We start from the raw sequence: 18,152 nt of genomic DNA, 5'->3' as shown, positions 1-18,152 counted from the left end.
GCTAAGATTTGCTTTCCCAAAATGCAGCATTTATCTGAATTAAAATCCATCCGCCACTTCTCAGCCCACTGGCCCATCTGATCAAGATCCCATTGTAATCTGAGGTAACCTTCTTCACTTCCACTACATCTCCAATTTTGGTGTCATCTGTAAACTTACTAACTATACTTCTCATGCTCACATCCAAATCATTGATATAAATTTTGAAAAGTAGTGGACCCAGCACCAATCCTTGTGGCACTCCACTGGTCACAGGCCTCCAGTCTGAAAAACAACCCTCCACCACCATCTTCTGTCTTCTACCTTTGACTCAGTTCTGTATCCAATTGGTTAGTTCCCCCTGTATTCCATGTGATCTAACCTTGCTAACCAGTCTCACATGGGGAACCTTGTCAAACACCTTTGTATTCATGAAGTCCATGTAGATCACATCTACTGCCCTGCCCCCATCAATCTTCTTTGTTACTCCCTCAAAAAAGTCAATAAAGTTTGTGAGACATGATTTCCCACGCACAACGCCGTGTTGACTATTCCTAATCAGTCCCTGCCTTTCCAAATACATGTACATCCTGTCTCTCAGGATTCTCTCCAACAACTTGCCCACACTGATGTCAGACTCACTGGTCTAGAGTTCCCTGGCTTGTCCTTACCACCTTTCTTAAATAGTGGCATCACGTTAGCTAACGTCCAGTCTTCACGCACCTCACCTGTAACTATCGATGATATAAATATCTCAGCAAGAGGCTCAGCAATCACTTCCCTAGCTTCCCACAGAGTTCAAGGGTACACCTGATCAGGTCCTGTGGATTTATCCACTTTCAAGATATTCAGCACTTCCTCCTCTCTAATATCAACATTTTTCAAGTTGTCACCATCTATTTCCCTACATTCCTTACATTCTATATCTTCCATGTCCTTTCCCACAGTAAATACTGATGCAAAATATACATTTAGTATCTTCTCCATCTCCTGCAGCTCCACACAAAGGCTACCTTGATCTTTCGTTGGCTGGGGGGGGGGGGGGTGCTATTCTCTCCCTAGTTACCCTTTTGTCCTTAATGTATTTGTATTTGTAAAAAGCTTTTGGATTTTCCTTAATTCTATTTTCCAAAGTTATCTCATGTCCCCTTTTTGCTCTCCTGATTTCTCTCTTATGCATACTCCTACTGCTTTTATACTCTTCTAAGGATTCACTTGATCTATCCTCTCTTTATCTGACACATGCTTCTTTTTCTTAACCAAACCCTCAATTTCTTTAGTCATTGTAGAACATAGAAATGCTTCACCTGTCCTTGTTATGGCTTTGGAGCTGCAGTGATAGATCCCTGTCATGTGTAGGCCAATGGAGTATTTCTTTTACTATCTACTTCCTGTCACCAAGAAATTATCATGTTATGACAGGGCTTTACCGGTTTGCTAAACTTGCTAATTAAAACAAAGTCAATGAGAAAAATAACTTAATATCACTGGGTTCCCAATACTATTGTAAACAGAGTAAGATAAAGACTGGAACTGTGGAAGAAGTCTCTTCTCATTCAAATATCAACAGTGACATGGAGAATATTGCTTTTAAATTACAGTCAGTGTAAATTGCCATATATTTTCTAAATGGATTTGCCTCATCAGTTCAACAACTGGGGAATTCTTTGGGGAATTACTTGTTAAATGTTGTTTTATCTTGCACTGTTCAGGACGATTTACAAGAATATCAATGTAAAAGGGAACACCATTTTATTCTGCAAAGAAGGGCCAGCTGATTGGCTGACAAGTGGTCTCTGATTGGTACAGACAATGCCACGAAGAAAAAGCAACGGTCAAGACAGTTAATTACCAAACTTTGTTTAAATTTGAATTCGGTCAGTTCCCCCTCACTGGTGAAGGCATTGCTCTGAGGAAAGAATTTGAGAATAGTTGTCATCTATTTTGCTGAACTGAAACAGGCATAGAATGCAAACAGAAACATATAGAGAGAACATGTACATCTTACTACGACTGGTCACTATGATGGTAGGCCATGCCTAACGTATTTTAGAAGAGAATTTGTCTTTTATCGATATTGTGTTTAACAAAATTCCTGATACCAGTGAGGAGTAGTGCCTGAAACATTGCTTGGCTTGTCATGGCTGTAAAAGAACAGTGAAGTTAGCATCATGTCCTAATAAATTATAGACTTTCGTTAAAGTATTTCTAAAACTGGGCACAAAAACCTATAAGAATGGCTTCTGCAAATCATGTGACCTTTGGGATTTGAGGTACAGATAGCACAGCTAACACCTAATTAAATATAGATACTAACAGCCATCAATGGAAGTAAGGGTTCTAGAACATCAAAACATAATTCCTCTGTTTCAGTCTGGACAAAGGAGACTATCAAGCCCCTTGGTAATCTATGAACAAATAGTCCCTTTCACTGATCTATTAAATCCTGTTTATTGTCTCAAACTCTAAAGGTGTTAAGCCACAATAAAGACATCAGAATCAACATAAACACCACAAATGATACACATTTTCTGGAAAACGACTTGTAACCTATCATATGTCATCTGCTGAGGAAGTCACAGGATCATGTTTTTCTATGGTTGAAAGTGTTTGTTGACAGTTCCGCCAAAGCTATTAAATGAGCTGCAAGCAATTCAATCAGCCAAAGTAACAGCAAAGCCTCATAAGCAGGAGACCCAAGGACTGCACCAAACTATCTCAACTTCAAGTTCACCTGGGAACAAACCTAGAAAATTTATTATAGGAAATGTCACAATCTTCTGAAAATCTAACAATTTAGAAGTCCCCTCCCTTTCAACTGTGAAGCACCAATTTCATTCAGGAAACTCGATCTCCTTGCCTCACATGAGGCCAGAGATTATAAACCAGATTATAAACCAATTTGTACATTAGTGCTAACATTATCTGTAACCTGTAACCCCTAGCCGATAAACTGTAACATGCTGTAACAAGTGCATGAGCGGTCACATCTCTGTGAGAATAAATAACCTTCTTCACTTCAAACTCACAAAAGCTTGTTGCTGTCATTATTTGATTGGAGCATATACATCAAGGGTATGAAAACAAAATCTCTTAAATACCAACCATATTGATCATGGGCAGTAAATGAAAAACATACATTTTATCCATGATATCAGTCTCACAAGTTACTGTTTTGAGCAGTGTGTATCAGAAGTTTCGCTTCACCTTTCAACTGGATGTTATAAACATCCAGAATTAGCTGACATTTTAAGGTTGAACACAATTTTCACATTGATAATGTCAACAAAAACAGTAAATTAGAAGCATATTAATAAGTAATGAAATATTATTTCACGTGCTCACACAGTCTGCAAGCATCAGCTCAGAAAACAGTGAAGCTTCATAACATTCTTACCAATGTTGGATCAGCTGCAGAATTCATAGGGAGCAGGTTATTGATTTGTTTATTTGTTCTAATTGCAGGGCTCAATGACAGAAAGTACATAAAAAGATAAATTCAACAATCTTACAAATATAAATTAGAGGAAAAGAATACATTATCATATTCTGTATATATTTAATGTGAAAACTGGTGAAAAATGAAAGCTGTGCTGATTATCTCCACCACTGAAAGTGGATGAAGGTAATACATTTGCTCTGTGAATCATTTTTCCACTAAACAATAGATCTCATCGACTAATGGATATACTTCAACAAAACTTGCTACTGAGGGTATGACCCACGAAAGAAGTGCTTCACTTTTGTTGAAGGTGCAGATCCAGAACCCACACATTTTTATAATATCCATCCAATAACTTTGGAGATAAGATAAATTGACCATTTATTTTAGCGTGTTATGGGTTGTTTGTTTGAAAATGATAAATTGTTTTAAAGTGCTGAGGGTTGTCTCAGCTGCTGTGGTGCAATTTATCACAGGTGCCTAACCGTGAGCAGAGTTTTCAGAGTGGGTTGTGGAACATAGCTGGGACTGAAGCCTTCTCAGTGAAGTGAGAGCACTCAATATATTTTTTTTCATCCTTGTAGTTGCAGAAGGTCAAGCAAGCCAGGAAAAACCTCAAAGAAGAATGGTACAATTGTAATAATTCTTGAGTTAATAAAGCATGGCAGAGGTTTTTCACTTCTTTCACTCATCTAATTACCAGTCAGAGGGTGGAAATATAAAGTCAGTCCAATGCAATTTGCTGCTTCAAACAGAGGGAGAAGCTAAGTGAACCACATTTACCATGCTGGGCCTGTGTCTTGTAAAAGTGAAATTACACAGCATGAGTGACCACTGTTATCAAGGATCTCATGTCACACTTTAGCTTTTGCTGGAAGGGAGCATAATGGAAAGTTAAGGCTAAAGTCATGGAGAGTATCTGCATTGAGAGTCCAATTAATGTTTCTCATTTCCTTAAAGCAGCTGCCAATGATTTTGTTTTTGCTACACATCAAATCATCTTACAACGTAGACAATTAGAAGAACCCCCCAGACAGTAAAAGTTTAATTGTGTAGTTTCCGGGGAAAGAAAGGCTCCAATAAGCTTGAAGTGCAAGCCAATGCATTTCACAGAGAATTAGTTTGTAAACAGCTAATGAATGGGCTAGCCAGTAAACAAAATGCGTAATATCCAATAAAGATACAGGGAAACAGATTTTTTCATCAGGCTCAGGAACTTCATTTCCAACCCCAATCAGGGCTGTTGGTTCAAGGATAAGGTCAAAAATCACAGGTTATAGTCCAACAAGTTTATTTGAAAACACTAGCTTTTGGAATGTTGTTCCTTCATCGGGTGTTAGTGAGAAAGCAAGATCTTTGACACAGAGTTTATTATGAAAAGATCGAAAGGTCTTCCCCTCTCACTAACATCTGATGTTGCAGCACTCCGAAGCTAGTATTTTCAAATAAACTAGTTGGACTAATACCAGGTATCATGTGATTTTTGACCTTGCCCAACACAGTCCAACTGTGGTCCCTCCATATCAGGGATAAGTAGTCTTCCTACCTCTTCCTGAAGATTCAAGTCCCACCTGCTCAAAGCATGTGTCATTATGTCTCTGAAAGGCTGATAAGGAAACAAATCTAGGTATTGGGTCCTGCAGGGTGAGTGGGATGGGAGAATAAAGTCTCCTATCTTGTGGAAATAGTAAGGAGTGTTGCAGATAAGGATTCCAGTATCAGGGGTCAATGATAATTTCCGGTCAGCTTAATACTTAGCCAAGAGAGAGCACAAGATTTTAGTTGTCTAACTTTTGCTCGATAATTATTAAGCTTAAACGAACCTGAACCCTTCAAATTTTCTGGTGATAACGAGCTTTTGCAGAAGATTCCAGATGCAAGGGAATTGTTCCTTAAAAGTTCCCTCTCCATCATGAATTCTGTGTTGTCCCAAGGAGGAACTCCAGTCCGTGCGCTCCAAGGGCAATCTAGCCATTAGAATGTCACAGCCACCTTACATTGTTTAAGTGTAAAGAAGTTCAGAAGAAGCGTCATGCCGGACTCGAAACATTAACTCTGTTTCTCCACAGATGCTGCCACAACCTTCCAGTTTCCCTGTAATTTTTTCAGATTTATAGTTTTTGTGGTATATTGCTTTTATTCTGTTTATTGTTATCTGAGGTACATGGTTTTGAAATTCCATTTACAACAGAAAATGAGTACAATTCACAATATAAAATTTCTTAAGTTTTCTTATATCATGCAGTGTAACAAATGCTGTTAGATTAGGACTATATGATAAAATTCTATTACAACTTGTCCTCGCATTATATTAAAAATGTGCAGGCCTTTTCCTCAGAAATATAATCACACACTGCTGTTAAAATTGTTTTCTGTTACAATTTGGCCATCAAAACTATACATACTTAAGTTCCCTTTTTTACATAAAACATATTTATTCCAAATCTGAAGAAATGATGTCCTGAATTTCTTTATCCTGAAAGCATATATCACTGGATTCACAGCAGAATTTACATGGGACAGAAATATTCCAATGTAGAAGGCAGTTTTTGGGACATTGCACTGGGGGCAAAAATACCATATAGTGTTCATGGCATGCAAAGGGATCCAGCAGGCAGCAAACAGGAATAAAACTAAAGCAAGGGACTTGGCAAGTTTAAGCTCCTTCCCAAAATATTTCCTTGAGTCCATAGCATTGGTCACTTTGCTTAGTTGCTTCCTAATTATACAAAATATTTCAGCATACAGGCCAAACATGATGATTAATGGTAAGAGCACCCATCCAAAGAAATTAAAATACACCATGTAGTCCATTCTGATCACCTTTGTAAAATTGCATATGATGTATTTGTAGCTAGAATTCATTTCCTCCTTTTGCACATCTCCGTTGCTTCGGTTGTGCCAGCCAAACATTGGAGTTAGCCCAATCAGAATAGATCCAAGCCAGCACATTCCAACAGCAATCCATGCTCTTTTTTGTGTCACAATAGTCTTATACCTGTTGAATAATATGAACATTATTTTGTTTTCTTCAATACAGGAACAACTCTGAGACTTTGATTAATATATGTTTTCATGGGATTATAAACAATTGTTACTGGGATTTTTTTCATGTATTTAATGTGGAAAATATCCCAAAAATTGCTGTTGAGCTAAATAAGATATATTATATGAAGGGATAGTTTTTAAAGAAGGTCTTTAAAGAGTAGAAAGAAGCAGGTAAACAAGAAAAATAAAACAGCAAGTGAAGAGAACAACGTTGAATGAGGAAGGACATTTCACAAAGTCAAAGAGAAATGAACAATTGGTGAGGTGGGGAAAGGGTGAATGCAAGAATAATAATGGGTACAATGATATAGAGAGGTGCAACAGTACAATAGCCCTTCTTGGTCTTATGTTTCAATCTTAGTAGGCTCCTGCTCCAAATAGCCTTTTCAACAAAACAATAAGCAATTTGTTGATTATTCTGTATCCCCAAAATGGAGTTGAATGAATATCGTGCTCTTTATCACTTCAATTTGTCAGTCCTGCCTGATTTGTGAGGGAATAATGGGTGCAGCATTGTTGTCTGCTCAGGTTTGATAGGGAAAATAGTTTATTTAATTCCCAATTTTTCTATGATTGTGTCTCTATGAATCTGTGTTCAGAAGAATATTTCCTGGGCTGCAAACAGGAAATTAAATGGGCTCATTTATCAGATGAGGAGTAGTTAACTTTAGCTTTCATTAATCTAAATAAAAGAAGTTGCCCTAGGTTGTTTATATTTTTAAAGCAATGCTACATATAATTGCTACCAATTTGACTTCTACCCCTGAGTAAGAATGATTCCATATTTTGTCATCTTTATTAGCTAGCTCTGTTATGAAGAACTGAAGTGTGATTGAAAGATTTTCTGTCAAGATCAGTTCTTTTATTAGCCTCCTAAAACACAGTGTCTGTGTTCACTTTGTGTTCCTTAACACAAGAAGTATACTTAGGTTATACAGAAAATCAACTTAAAAAACATACGCTTTTTTAAAATGATTTTCATCTTCTATTCCAATTACCAATTCTCATACTTACATTACACTCCATCTGCCACATTATTAGCCATTCACTGAACATGCACATAAAGGCTGTTGTAGCCTTAATCTCACAAGTGAACTTCCACTCAATTATAAAATACAAAGCTCTCATTTGTTTTTATGTTTTCATGGGATGTGGCCAGTACAGCATTTATTGCTGATCCTTAACTGACCAGTGGGCATTTAAAAATGAGTCACGTTGTCATGGATGTGGAATCATATGCAGGCCTGACTGGGTAAAGGTGGCAAATTTCCTTCTCTAAAGCTAAGCAGTTAGTGAACCAGATGGATTTCTATGACAAACATGCTAACATGATCATCATGGTCATACTGTAGTCTTAAACTAAATGCCAACTACACCATCTGCCAATTTTAGAATTTGAACCTATGCCCCAAAATCACTAGTCCAATATAAAATAACTGCACAAAAGCCAATATCCCATCACCAAGTCATCCTTTATTACACTGTACACTCACTGTAGCCAGGCAACTCAGAGTCCATCCCCTGAACTGAGGAGATCCTAAATCCCCTGTTTATATTGCTCAGCCAAGGCTTCCTGATTGGCCCAGTTTAACAACCCCAATCAAGGATCTCATAGTCAACAAGATCTACCTGGTTCCAATCACTACATCCTGGACTTGTTGCTAATGACATTACCACTATGGGACTATCTCTCGTTAACACTATGTCTTCTTCACTGCCCCCAACTGGATAAATGCATTTCATACTCCAGGACTGCATGATGAGGAAATAGTGAGCTGTTGGTGACAATGGCAAATGACCCAACTTTTGCTTTGACCTTTAACAGAGCAATGGCAGGATATCAGATTCAGTCAACTGCTGCGAACTTACACAAGGCTGATTTTATTCAAGCAGCCTTGTAATATTTTCCTAACTATTCACTAATATTATTTTGTTCAAACCAAGATAAACATATAAAAATATCACTTGCGGTGCATGTTATCAAACTTCATCACACTTTGAAATCTTAATCCATGTATTTCCTTTTCTTGATTTTAAACTGTTAATCTTCATCATAAAATCCAGCAATGACAAAACCAACAATTCATCTAGATTGTGAAAATGAGAGGTACTGGCAGACGATGCTCAGATGTTACCTATTTATTTGTTTATGCAAATATATTGGTCCATATTTTGTGGTAGAGATAAGATTGAAGCCATGAACATTTATTCTTGCTAAGTATAAATGGACTGCAGAATATGATCACTGTACATGCAGAGTTAAACTTGAAGATCTAGATATTGTTGTCCAAACTGCCCTCCTCCTTCTGACATTTGGCTGTAAAAGTATTGTTTTCTATTCATTCAGGGTATATAGGTGCTAGCAATTCAGTCAATAAATATTGTCCACTTCTAATTGCCTTGGAGAAGATGATTGGGAATTACCTGCTTGGGGTGGGGTGGCTAGAGAGACCCACATTGCAGTTAGGACAGGAATTCCAGTATTCTGACCAGAGACACTGAAGGAATGGCCACATATTTCTAAATCATTGAGGCTTGGAGTCGAGGAGTATGGTGCTGGAAAGGCACAGCTAGTCAGGCAGCATCCCAAGAGCCCTTCATCAGGAATTTTCCCGAAATGTCATTTCTCTTGCTCCTCAGATGCTGCATGACCAGCTGTGCTTTACCAGCACCACAGGCTTAGTCTCTGATCTCCAGCATCTGCAGTCCTCACTTTCTCCGTATCGTCATAGAGCAGGGAAACAGACCCTTCAGTTCAACCAGCTCATGCCAAACATAATCCCAAACTAAACTAGTCCCATCTACCTGCTCCAGGTCCATATTCCTCCAAACCTTTCCTATTCATACACATATCCAAATGTCTTTTAAAAATTGTACCTTCCTCAGAAAGTTCATTCCACATGTGAGCCACCCTCTGCGTAAAGAATTTGCCCCTCATGTCTTTTTTAAACCTCTCTCTCCTCTGACCTTAAAAATATGTCCCTTAGTCTTGAAATTCCCCATCCTGGGGAAAAGACAACTACCATTAGCTCTATGTATACCCCTCACTATTTTATAAACCTCTATCAGGTCACCTCTCAAACCTGCTAAACTCCAGTGAAAGAAAACTTCAGCCTTTCCAGCATTTCTTTATAACTCAAAATTTCCATATCCGATCACATCCTGGTAAATCTCTTCCAAACACTCTCCAGCTTAATAATATCCTTCCTATAACTGAGCAACCAGAACTGGACTCAGTATTCCTGAAGAGGCCTCACCAATGTCCTGTCCAATCTCAATATGATTTCTGAACTCTGTGTATGACTTGAAGTGGAAATTTAAGGTGTTGGTTCCCCCCTTGTATCTGCTGCTTCTGTCTTTCTAGATGGGAAAGATTGTGGATTTGGGAAGTGCTGTTGAAAGAACCACAATGAGTCGCCATAATACAACTTGTAGATGGTACACACTAATGTCGGTGATGAAGGGAGTGAATGTTGAAGATGGTGAATGGAGTGCCAATCAAGTGGGTTGACTAGCCTTGAATGGTGTGGAGCTAATTGAGAGTTGTAGGACCTGCACTTATCCAAGAAAGTGAAGATTATTCCATCAGAATCCTGACTTTTTTCTTCTCAATGGTGGACAGGATTTCAAGAGTAAGGAAGTAAGTTACAAAACTTGAAAGGGTTCAGAAAAGATTCACAAGCATTCTGCCAAGGTTGGAGAATTTGAGGTATAGGGAGAGGATGAATAGACTGGGGCTGTTTTCCCTGGAGGCTGATGGGTGACCTTATAGAGGTTTATAAATTCATGGAGGGGCATGGTTAGGTTAAATAGAAAAGGTCTTTTTCCCTGGGGTAAGGGTTTTCCCTGGGGTAGGGGATCCAGAATCTGAGGGCATAGGTTTAGGATGAGAAGGGGAAAATTTAAAAGGGACCTAAGGTGCAACGTTTTCACGCAGAAGGTTGGGCATGTATGGAATGAGCTGCCAGACTCAGTGGTGGAGGTTGATACAATTTGCAACATTTAAAAAGCATCTGGAATGGTATATGAATAGGAAGGATTTGAAGGGATATGGGCCAAGAGCTGGCAAATAGGACTAGATTAATTTAGGATATCTAGTCGGCATAGATGAGTTAGACTGAAGGGTCTGTTTCCATGCTGTACATCTCTATGAATCTATGACTTGAAGATTGAAGAAGGCACAGCAGTGGATATTGTTTATCTGGACTTCAGCTAGGCATCTAACAAGATTCCACATGGAAGACTGGTCAATAAGGTTAGATCTCATTGAATGCAGGGGGAGCTAGTCAAATTGGCTTGAAGGTAGGAGACAGAGTGTGGTTGAAGAGGGTTGATTATCATGCCACCGTGACCAGTGGTGTCCCGCAAGGATCGTGCTGGGTCTACTGCTTTTTGTCATTTATATAAAATTATTTGGATGTGGATATAGGAGGTATAGCTAGTAAGTTTGCAGATGACATCAAAATTGGTGGTGTCATGGATAGTGAAGAAGATTATCTCAAAGTAGAATGGGACCTTGATCAGAATAGCCACTGGGATGAGGAGTGGCAGATGGTATTTAATTTAGATAAATGTGAGGTGTTGCATTTTGGTAAGGCAAATCAGGACTTCTATAGTTAATGGTAGGCCCTGGGGAATGTTGCCAAACAAAGAAACCTAGGTGTGCAGGTGCATAGTTTCTTGGAAATGGAGTCATAGGCAGTCAAAATAGTGAAGAAGGTGTTTGGCATGCTTGAATTTATTGATCAGTGCATTGAGTATATGAGTTGGGACATCATGTTGCAGCTCGCCAGGATGATGGTTAGGCCACTTTTAGAGTACTGCATTCAATTCTGGTCTCCCTGCTATAGGAAAGATGTTTTTAAAATTGATGTGGAGGTATTGGCATTGGACTGGGGTCCTACCTGCCGAAGGAGCAGCACTCTAAAAGTCTGTACTTCTAAATAAATCTGTAGGACTATAACCTCGTGTTGTGTGTTTTTTTAACATTGTTACAAGTGAAAGCATTCAGAAAAGATTTACAAGAATGTTGTTGGGATTGGAGGGTTTGAGGTAAAGGCAGAGGTTGAATAGGCTGGGGTTATGTTCCCTGGAATGTCGTAGGCTGAGGGGTAACCTTCTAAAATCATGAGGGACATGTATAAGTAAATAGCCAAGGTCTTTTTCCCAGGGCAGGCAGGGAGTCCAAAACTAATGGGCATAGATTTAAGATGAGAGGGGGAAAGACTTAAAAGGGATCTGAGGGGTGACTTTTTCAAGCAGAGGGTCATGCGTGTATGGAATGAACTGCCAGAGGAAGTGGTAGAAGTGGTTACAATTACAACATTTAAAAGGCATCTCGATGGGGACATGAATAGGAAGAATTTAGAGGGATATGGATCAAATGCTGGCAAACGGGACAAGATCAATTTAGTACATCTAGTCGGTGCAGATGAGTTGGACTAAAGAGTCTGTTTCCATGCTCTACAACTGTACAGCTCTATGTGTACTGTATATTATTTGAAAACAAGTCAGCATTTTTTTTAGATTACTTACAGTGTGGAAACAGGCCCTTTGGCCCAACAAGTCCACACCGACCCGCCGAAGCGCAACCCACCCATATTGTTTGTAACAACTTTACAACATATTACTGTGCAGTAGTGACAAGCATTGGATGGTAAAAATATGGTTCTGATATGGAATCATTTTAGTACCTTATATGGATACCATCTATTCAACAAGCATAGCTTGTATTTTTTTGTGTTTGAACAATATTTAAATATTATTCAGTGGCTGAACGAACCACAAGGGTATGGCATGAGTTCTAAGTCGGGGCTTCTAGCCTAAGTTTAATACTTTCCAGATTTGCTCAATTACTTTCAGCAGTTTCAACATTATATTTTCCGAGGTTTGCCATGGTTGATTACCTCTTCAATTAAGTGAGTTGAGCAGCATCTTTTAAAAGGCAATTTATATGTATATCATGGTGGCAAAATGATAGTGGACCAACCTCTATGGTCTATGTGATTTTCATGCTTATCTTGTCTTTATTAGACAAGATTCTTTGGTCGGGTAACTAAGGGAAATATTTTAGCCTGACTGATTCAGCTGCAATAAGTACAACGCAAGGATAGGAAGATTTTCTCATCTGTAAAAATAGGTTATTCTGCATGCTATCAAAGTATTTGAGGGTTTGATTTGTTTGTGCATTGAGGGATTCATTGAAAATGCCACAAGAGGATGAAACAGCAAGGCAGATGTCGAGCTAGAACATCACAAAGTGTGCTGGTACATGAATCACAGAAGAGTAAGTATACAGGTAAGCAGAATATTAAAAAGATACATAGAAAAGAGTAATGGAATATAAAAATCGGAATATTTTACTGCAGCTGTGCGACCAGATCTGGAATGCTATGTATGTTTGATTTCCTTATTTGAAAAGGAATAAAACATGGCTCGAAACAGGTTGGAAAACGTTCACTCATTTCATTCTTATGTTGAGAGGTTATCTGATGAAGAAACTTTGAAGAGCTTGGGCTTGTACCTGTTTTGAGTTTAGAAAAATGACAAGTGATCTTATTGAAATCTTATTATAAATTGTGAGGGGATTTGATAAGGTGGACACGAGGAAGATGTTTCTTCTTGTGGGGGAGATAAGAACTAGAGGACACAGTTTACAAATAAGAGGCCTTCCATTTAATGTGGAGATGAGGAGATTTATTTTCCCTCAGAGGGTCAATATGGATTTTCTTCTCCTGAAAGTAGTGGAGGCTGTATCACTGAATTATTCAAGGCTGAGTTGGATAGATTTTGACCAACAAGATGGAAGGGCTATAGGATTGAAACCATAAGACCACATGACAAGAAAGAGGCGCTGAGACCATCACCAGATTAGCCTTTATTCTACTGTATGACAGAGGTGGGTAGAATGGCTTAATTTTGCTCCTATGTTCCACATATTTGCACTCAGTATTTCAATCTTAATTAGATTTAACATTAGGCTCTATTCATAAAGGTACTCCACACATTATTTTAAAACAATAATTTCTTTTTAACAGGTCGAAAACTTTGAACCAAATAAGAATTGTCACACATCGTATTATTAGGATTAGGTTAATTTGCCTATGAATTAATATTAAAGCAGAAGTCTTGGGGAATCCAGAAGGAATGATGCTTTAAGATAATCGCCCATGGTCACCATAAAGAAGAATTGTCCTTGTGCTTCTTTTGTATTAGATTTTTATTCACTAGAATTAGTCACCACTATCATTATCCAATTAGGTGTATAACTAAACACAGCTGGTATCATGCCTGAGAAAACCCATTCCCTTCAGTACATTCTCATTTTCCAAAAAAATTGATGGTTCAAAAAACAAATAGAAATGTCTTCAATCTTTTTAATACAGTATATATTTGCAAATGCCAAAATGGCAAGAACATGCAGTGAGATGTTGGAATTTGACTAATAATCCAAGGGGCAGACTAATGCTCTGGGGACCCAGGCTTAAATTTGACCACAACATCTGATGGAATGTAAATCCAAATAATTAATTAACTAATCTAGAATTAAAAGCTAGGCATGAATGTTTGTTGTAAAACTCATTGTCATTAATTAATACCTTTCCTGGAAGGAAATCTGCCATCTTTGCAAAAGGGTTAGGTTCGGCCAATTTGTGATGCAGACCCAAGCAATGTAAATGACTCTCAAATCTGTTCTGAAATGGCATACCAAGCGCTCTGTTGCACCAAATGTATCAAAATCTGGACAGCATTTGGGTTCAGATTGATAATTGGCAACAAATGTTCAGGTTACACAAGAGCCAGATAATGACCACCTCTAACAAGAGAGAATCTAACCATTTCCACTTGACAGTCAATGGTTTTTCCATCATTGAATTCCCCCACACTCAACATTCTGAAAATTAGAATTAGAGTGGTGCTGGAAAAGCACAGCAGATCAGGCAGCATCCGAGGAACAAGGAAATCAACTTTTCAGGCAGGAGGCCTTCATCAAGAATGAGGTTGGAAGTCTTGAGGGTACAGAGATAAATGGGAGGGGCGGGGCTGGGGAGAAGGTAGTTGGGACAAGGCCCAGGAACTGCATGTCCTCTCTAGAGTGGGAGGAGGAGTTGAAATGTTCCATCATTTGTGGAAGTGCAGGTCATTTATTGCATCTGTTGGTCCCAATGTGATCCTTTACATTGGGGAGACTGGATGCCTTCTTGCAGAGCGCTTCAGGGAACATCTCTGGGATACCTGCACCGATCAACCCCACTGTCCCATGACCAAACATTTCAACTCCCCTTCCCACTCTGCCAAGGACATGCAGGTCCTAGGTCTCCTCCACCGCCATTCCCTCACCATCCGACACCTGGAGGAAGAATGCTTCATCTTCTGCCTTGGAACCTTTCAACCCCAGGGCATCAATGTGGACTTCACCAATTTCCTCATTTCCCCTCCCCCACCTTAACCCAGTTCCAACCTTCCAGCTCAGCACCATCCTCATGACCTATCCCACCTGTCAATCTTCCTTCCCACCTATTGGCTCCACCCTCCTCTACAACCTCTCATCTTTACCCCTTCCTCCGTCCACCTATTGCACTCCCAGTTATCTTCTTCCCAGTCCCACCCCCTCCCAGTTATCTCTCCACCCCCAAAGCTTCCAGCCTCATTCCTGATGAAGGACACCTGCCCGAAACATCAATTTTCTTGCTCCTCAGATACTGCTTGACCTGCTGTGCTTTTCCAGCACCATTCTAATCTTGACTCTAATCTCCAGCATCTGCAGTCCTCACTTTCACCATTCTGAAAGTTAGCATTGACCAGAAACTGAACTTGTTCTGCCATGTAAACAGTTTGACTACAGGAGATCAGGGGCTAGAAATCCTGCAACAAATAACTCATCGCCTGACTCTCTAAAGCTTGGCCACCATTTAGAAGGCTCAACCAGGAATGTAAAGTAATACTCAGCACAAGCAGCAAGGCAGCACAGTGGTTAGCACTGCTGCCTCACAGCACCGGGGACTTGGGTTTGATTCCACCTTCGGGTGACTGCATGAAATTTGCACATTTGCTCCATATCTGTTTTGGGTTTCTTCTGGGTGCTCTGGTTTCCTTCCACAGTCCAAAGGTGTGCAGGTTAGGTGGAACAGCCATGGGAAATATAGGGATATGGTAAGGGATTGGGTCTGAGTAGGATGCTCTTCAAAGAATCAGCATGGATTCAACAGGCCGAACGGCCTGCTTCCACATGATAGGGATTTTGTTCTACTCACCACTTGCCTGGATGAGTGCAGCTCCAAACACTTGAGAAGCTTGACACCATCCAGGTCAATGCAGCCCATTTGATTGACACTTAAACATTTATTTCCTCTATGAGTAGTGACAATGGCAGCATTGTGTGGTAACATCTACATGATGCCCTGCAGCATCTTCCTCAGGTCCCTTCAACAGCACCTTCGAGACGGTGATTTCTATCATCTGGAAGGACAAGGTCAGCAGATACATAGGGTCACCACAACCAGCAAGTTTCCTTCAAGCTCCACACTATCCCCACCTGGAACTGTAATGTTATTCTTTCAGTGTGGCTGGGTCAGAACCCTGGAACTCCCTCCCTAACTGCACTTCGGGCGTCTCTACACATCAAGGAGTGCAGCAGTTGTAGACAATGTCACCTTCTTCAGGATGGGTGAGAAATGCTGACCCACTGAAAGATGCCCACATCCCGTGACAACTTTTTTATACAGTTAGCAGGGAGATAGTTGGATTGTTCCAACTACACATTTTGTTTACAATAATGATGTGGAGATTATCAAAATGATTGCCAGGGCAATGGAGGGTGAAGGAGGCATACTTACTTGGTGGGGATCCTGGCCCGAAGATAACGATCCACAGCGATAGCCAGAAGGGACAGTATGGAGCTCTGAGTCAGCGTTATCAGAATGCAAGTGATAAAGAGACAGCTGTAGAATTGTGTCTTTAAGCCCAGGCTGATAGTGATGGCCACGGGAATGGCCAGACCCCCCACGGCGATATCAGCGAGAGCCAGGGAGACGATGAAGCAGAAGGTGGTGTCCCTGAGAGCCCGGTTGATCTTGACTGCCCAACAGACCAGCACATTGCCCAGCACCGAGGCCACAGCGATCAGCACCTCCACACCGATGTAAACCAGATCCAAATGATCCCTGGTGCTCTCCGAGGCGGACATGCTGCAGCCTGGCTCTGATCCCCTCCCCTGCCAGCCACACTTGGGTCCTCTCGGAAGGGGCTCGCTTTAGATTCAGCAACTCTTGGGGCGCTTCAAGACCTCACTTTCTCGTTGAGCAGAGCGCTCTCGGGGTTGCCTTTCCCCTTGGGAGACACATCCCTGTTGGCTTTCGGCATTCCAGTCTCAACGCTTTGAGGTAAATCCAGGGCAAGTTGCAGATTCAGGCACGCTGCCCAATTCCCCGCTGTGCCCTGGAGAAATGTTGCTCTCCAAGTGAGCCTGGAGTGTGTGGGAGCACGAGTCCGCCTCTCCCCTGAAACAGCAGCGGCTTCCTTTTGTGAGGTTTCTGTCAGGCTGCATCCCATCTCCTCATGTCATATGGAAAACATCGTCTCCGGAAGGTCCATCCAGGTCAACCTTTCCTGGCGGCTCTCTCTGGGTGCCGCTGCTGCTCGCTGTCATCTGTTCTCAGTTTTGTTTGAGATGTCAGCTCAATGGGAGGGACTTGGGGCTCTCTCTGTCTGAGTGTGTGTGTGTTTGAAAGTTGCTCGCTCCGTCAAAGTCCCGCACCCTCCTTCAGATTTCATTCCTTTAACGGCCAGAAACGAGCACCCGGAGAAATGTTTTTTCTTTCGAGAGATCTAAACCAGCCCTGATCAGCCTGCGTTGATAAGTTGGCAGGGAGATTTTACAAGCTACTTTTCTAAGGTATCTGCAAACAATTGGAACCAAGTTACTTTTGTAAAATTATGTTTTATCTGTTGTTAATTTGGAGTCTGCTATCACAACGCAAGACTTTGCATTTTGTTTCGCATTTTTTAAGGACTATGCATCGTAATGGCAGCAATTCAAATAAAAAGTGGTTGTTTAACCAGCAATGGCATTACATCACTGAGCCGTGCAATAAATGACAGGCTTCTCTCAGCAAAACGCTTACTCGTTCTATTTCTGTGTGTGTGAGGTTGGGGATTCATGTTTGTTGTTTGGAGTCTCTCTGTGTTGAAACTAATTCCAGCATAATTTTTACAGAATGTTCAAGACCTCAAAAAATGCCTTCTGTCTATCTGCATTTATCTACAGTGTTTCCAAACGTTAAAGTAATATCGCGTTCCCTTTAATAATGTGATTTATGTTAAAAGGGAAAGGGGAACCAACTGGTTGCTCTTCCAGTGGGTCAGAACACACACAATTGGCAGAATAGCCTCATATTATGAGATTCTATGAATGTCAATGGTTAGGAGAGATTGTTGAGTCCTGTAGTTTAAATAAGCAGGTGTTAGGTTATGAGGAGATTATACAAACAAGGGTTGTATTCCCTAGAGTTCATAATGTTAAGGGCTGATTTAAATGGTAGTTTCAAGATATTAAGCATATATTTTTGTGCTGAGATGCTGAACTAAAAAGTAATCTCTAAAAAAAACTGAAACATGAAGTGAAGCTTTGAAACGAGGAAGATGGGCTTGGGGATTTCAAGACTAGGGAGCACATTTTAAAGGT

At 40.3% G+C, this 18,152-nt stretch overlaps 1 protein-coding gene across 1 annotated transcript; it reads right to left on the bottom strand.

The window, feature by feature from the left end:
• Positions 1 to 5,767: 5,767 nt before the first annotated feature.
• LOC132828118 (adenosine receptor A1-like) lies at positions 5,768 to 17,093 on the bottom strand. The gene is made up of 2 exons (XM_060845027.1): positions 16,306 to 17,093; positions 5,768 to 6,419 (listed from the first exon to the last, which is right to left on the bottom strand). The coding sequence occupies exons 1-2, from the start codon at positions 16,653 to 16,655 to the stop codon at positions 5,768 to 5,770; spliced, it is 1,002 nt and encodes a 333-aa protein (XP_060701010.1). The 5' UTR covers positions 16,656 to 17,093.
• Between the last annotated feature and the right edge of the window lie 1,059 nt (positions 17,094 to 18,152).

Source organism: Hemiscyllium ocellatum, chromosome 26 (assembly GCF_020745735.1).
Source record: "Hemiscyllium ocellatum isolate sHemOce1 chromosome 26, sHemOce1.pat.X.cur, whole genome shotgun sequence".
Lineage (NCBI taxonomy): Eukaryota > Metazoa > Chordata > Chondrichthyes > Orectolobiformes > Hemiscylliidae > Hemiscyllium > Hemiscyllium ocellatum.
The sequence above is the reverse complement of the archived record's forward strand: the minus strand, read 5'-3'. Positions and strand labels throughout refer to the sequence as shown.

Coding starts and splice junctions, on each gene's coding strand:
- LOC132828118 (XM_060845027.1), bottom strand. CDS start 16,655: ATGTCCGCCTCGGAGAGCACCAGGGATCATTTGGATCTGGTTTACATC. Junction 6,420..16,305: donor CGGGCCAGGATCCCCACCAA/GTAAGTATGCCT, acceptor ATTATTCAACAG/GTATAAGACTATTGTGACAC.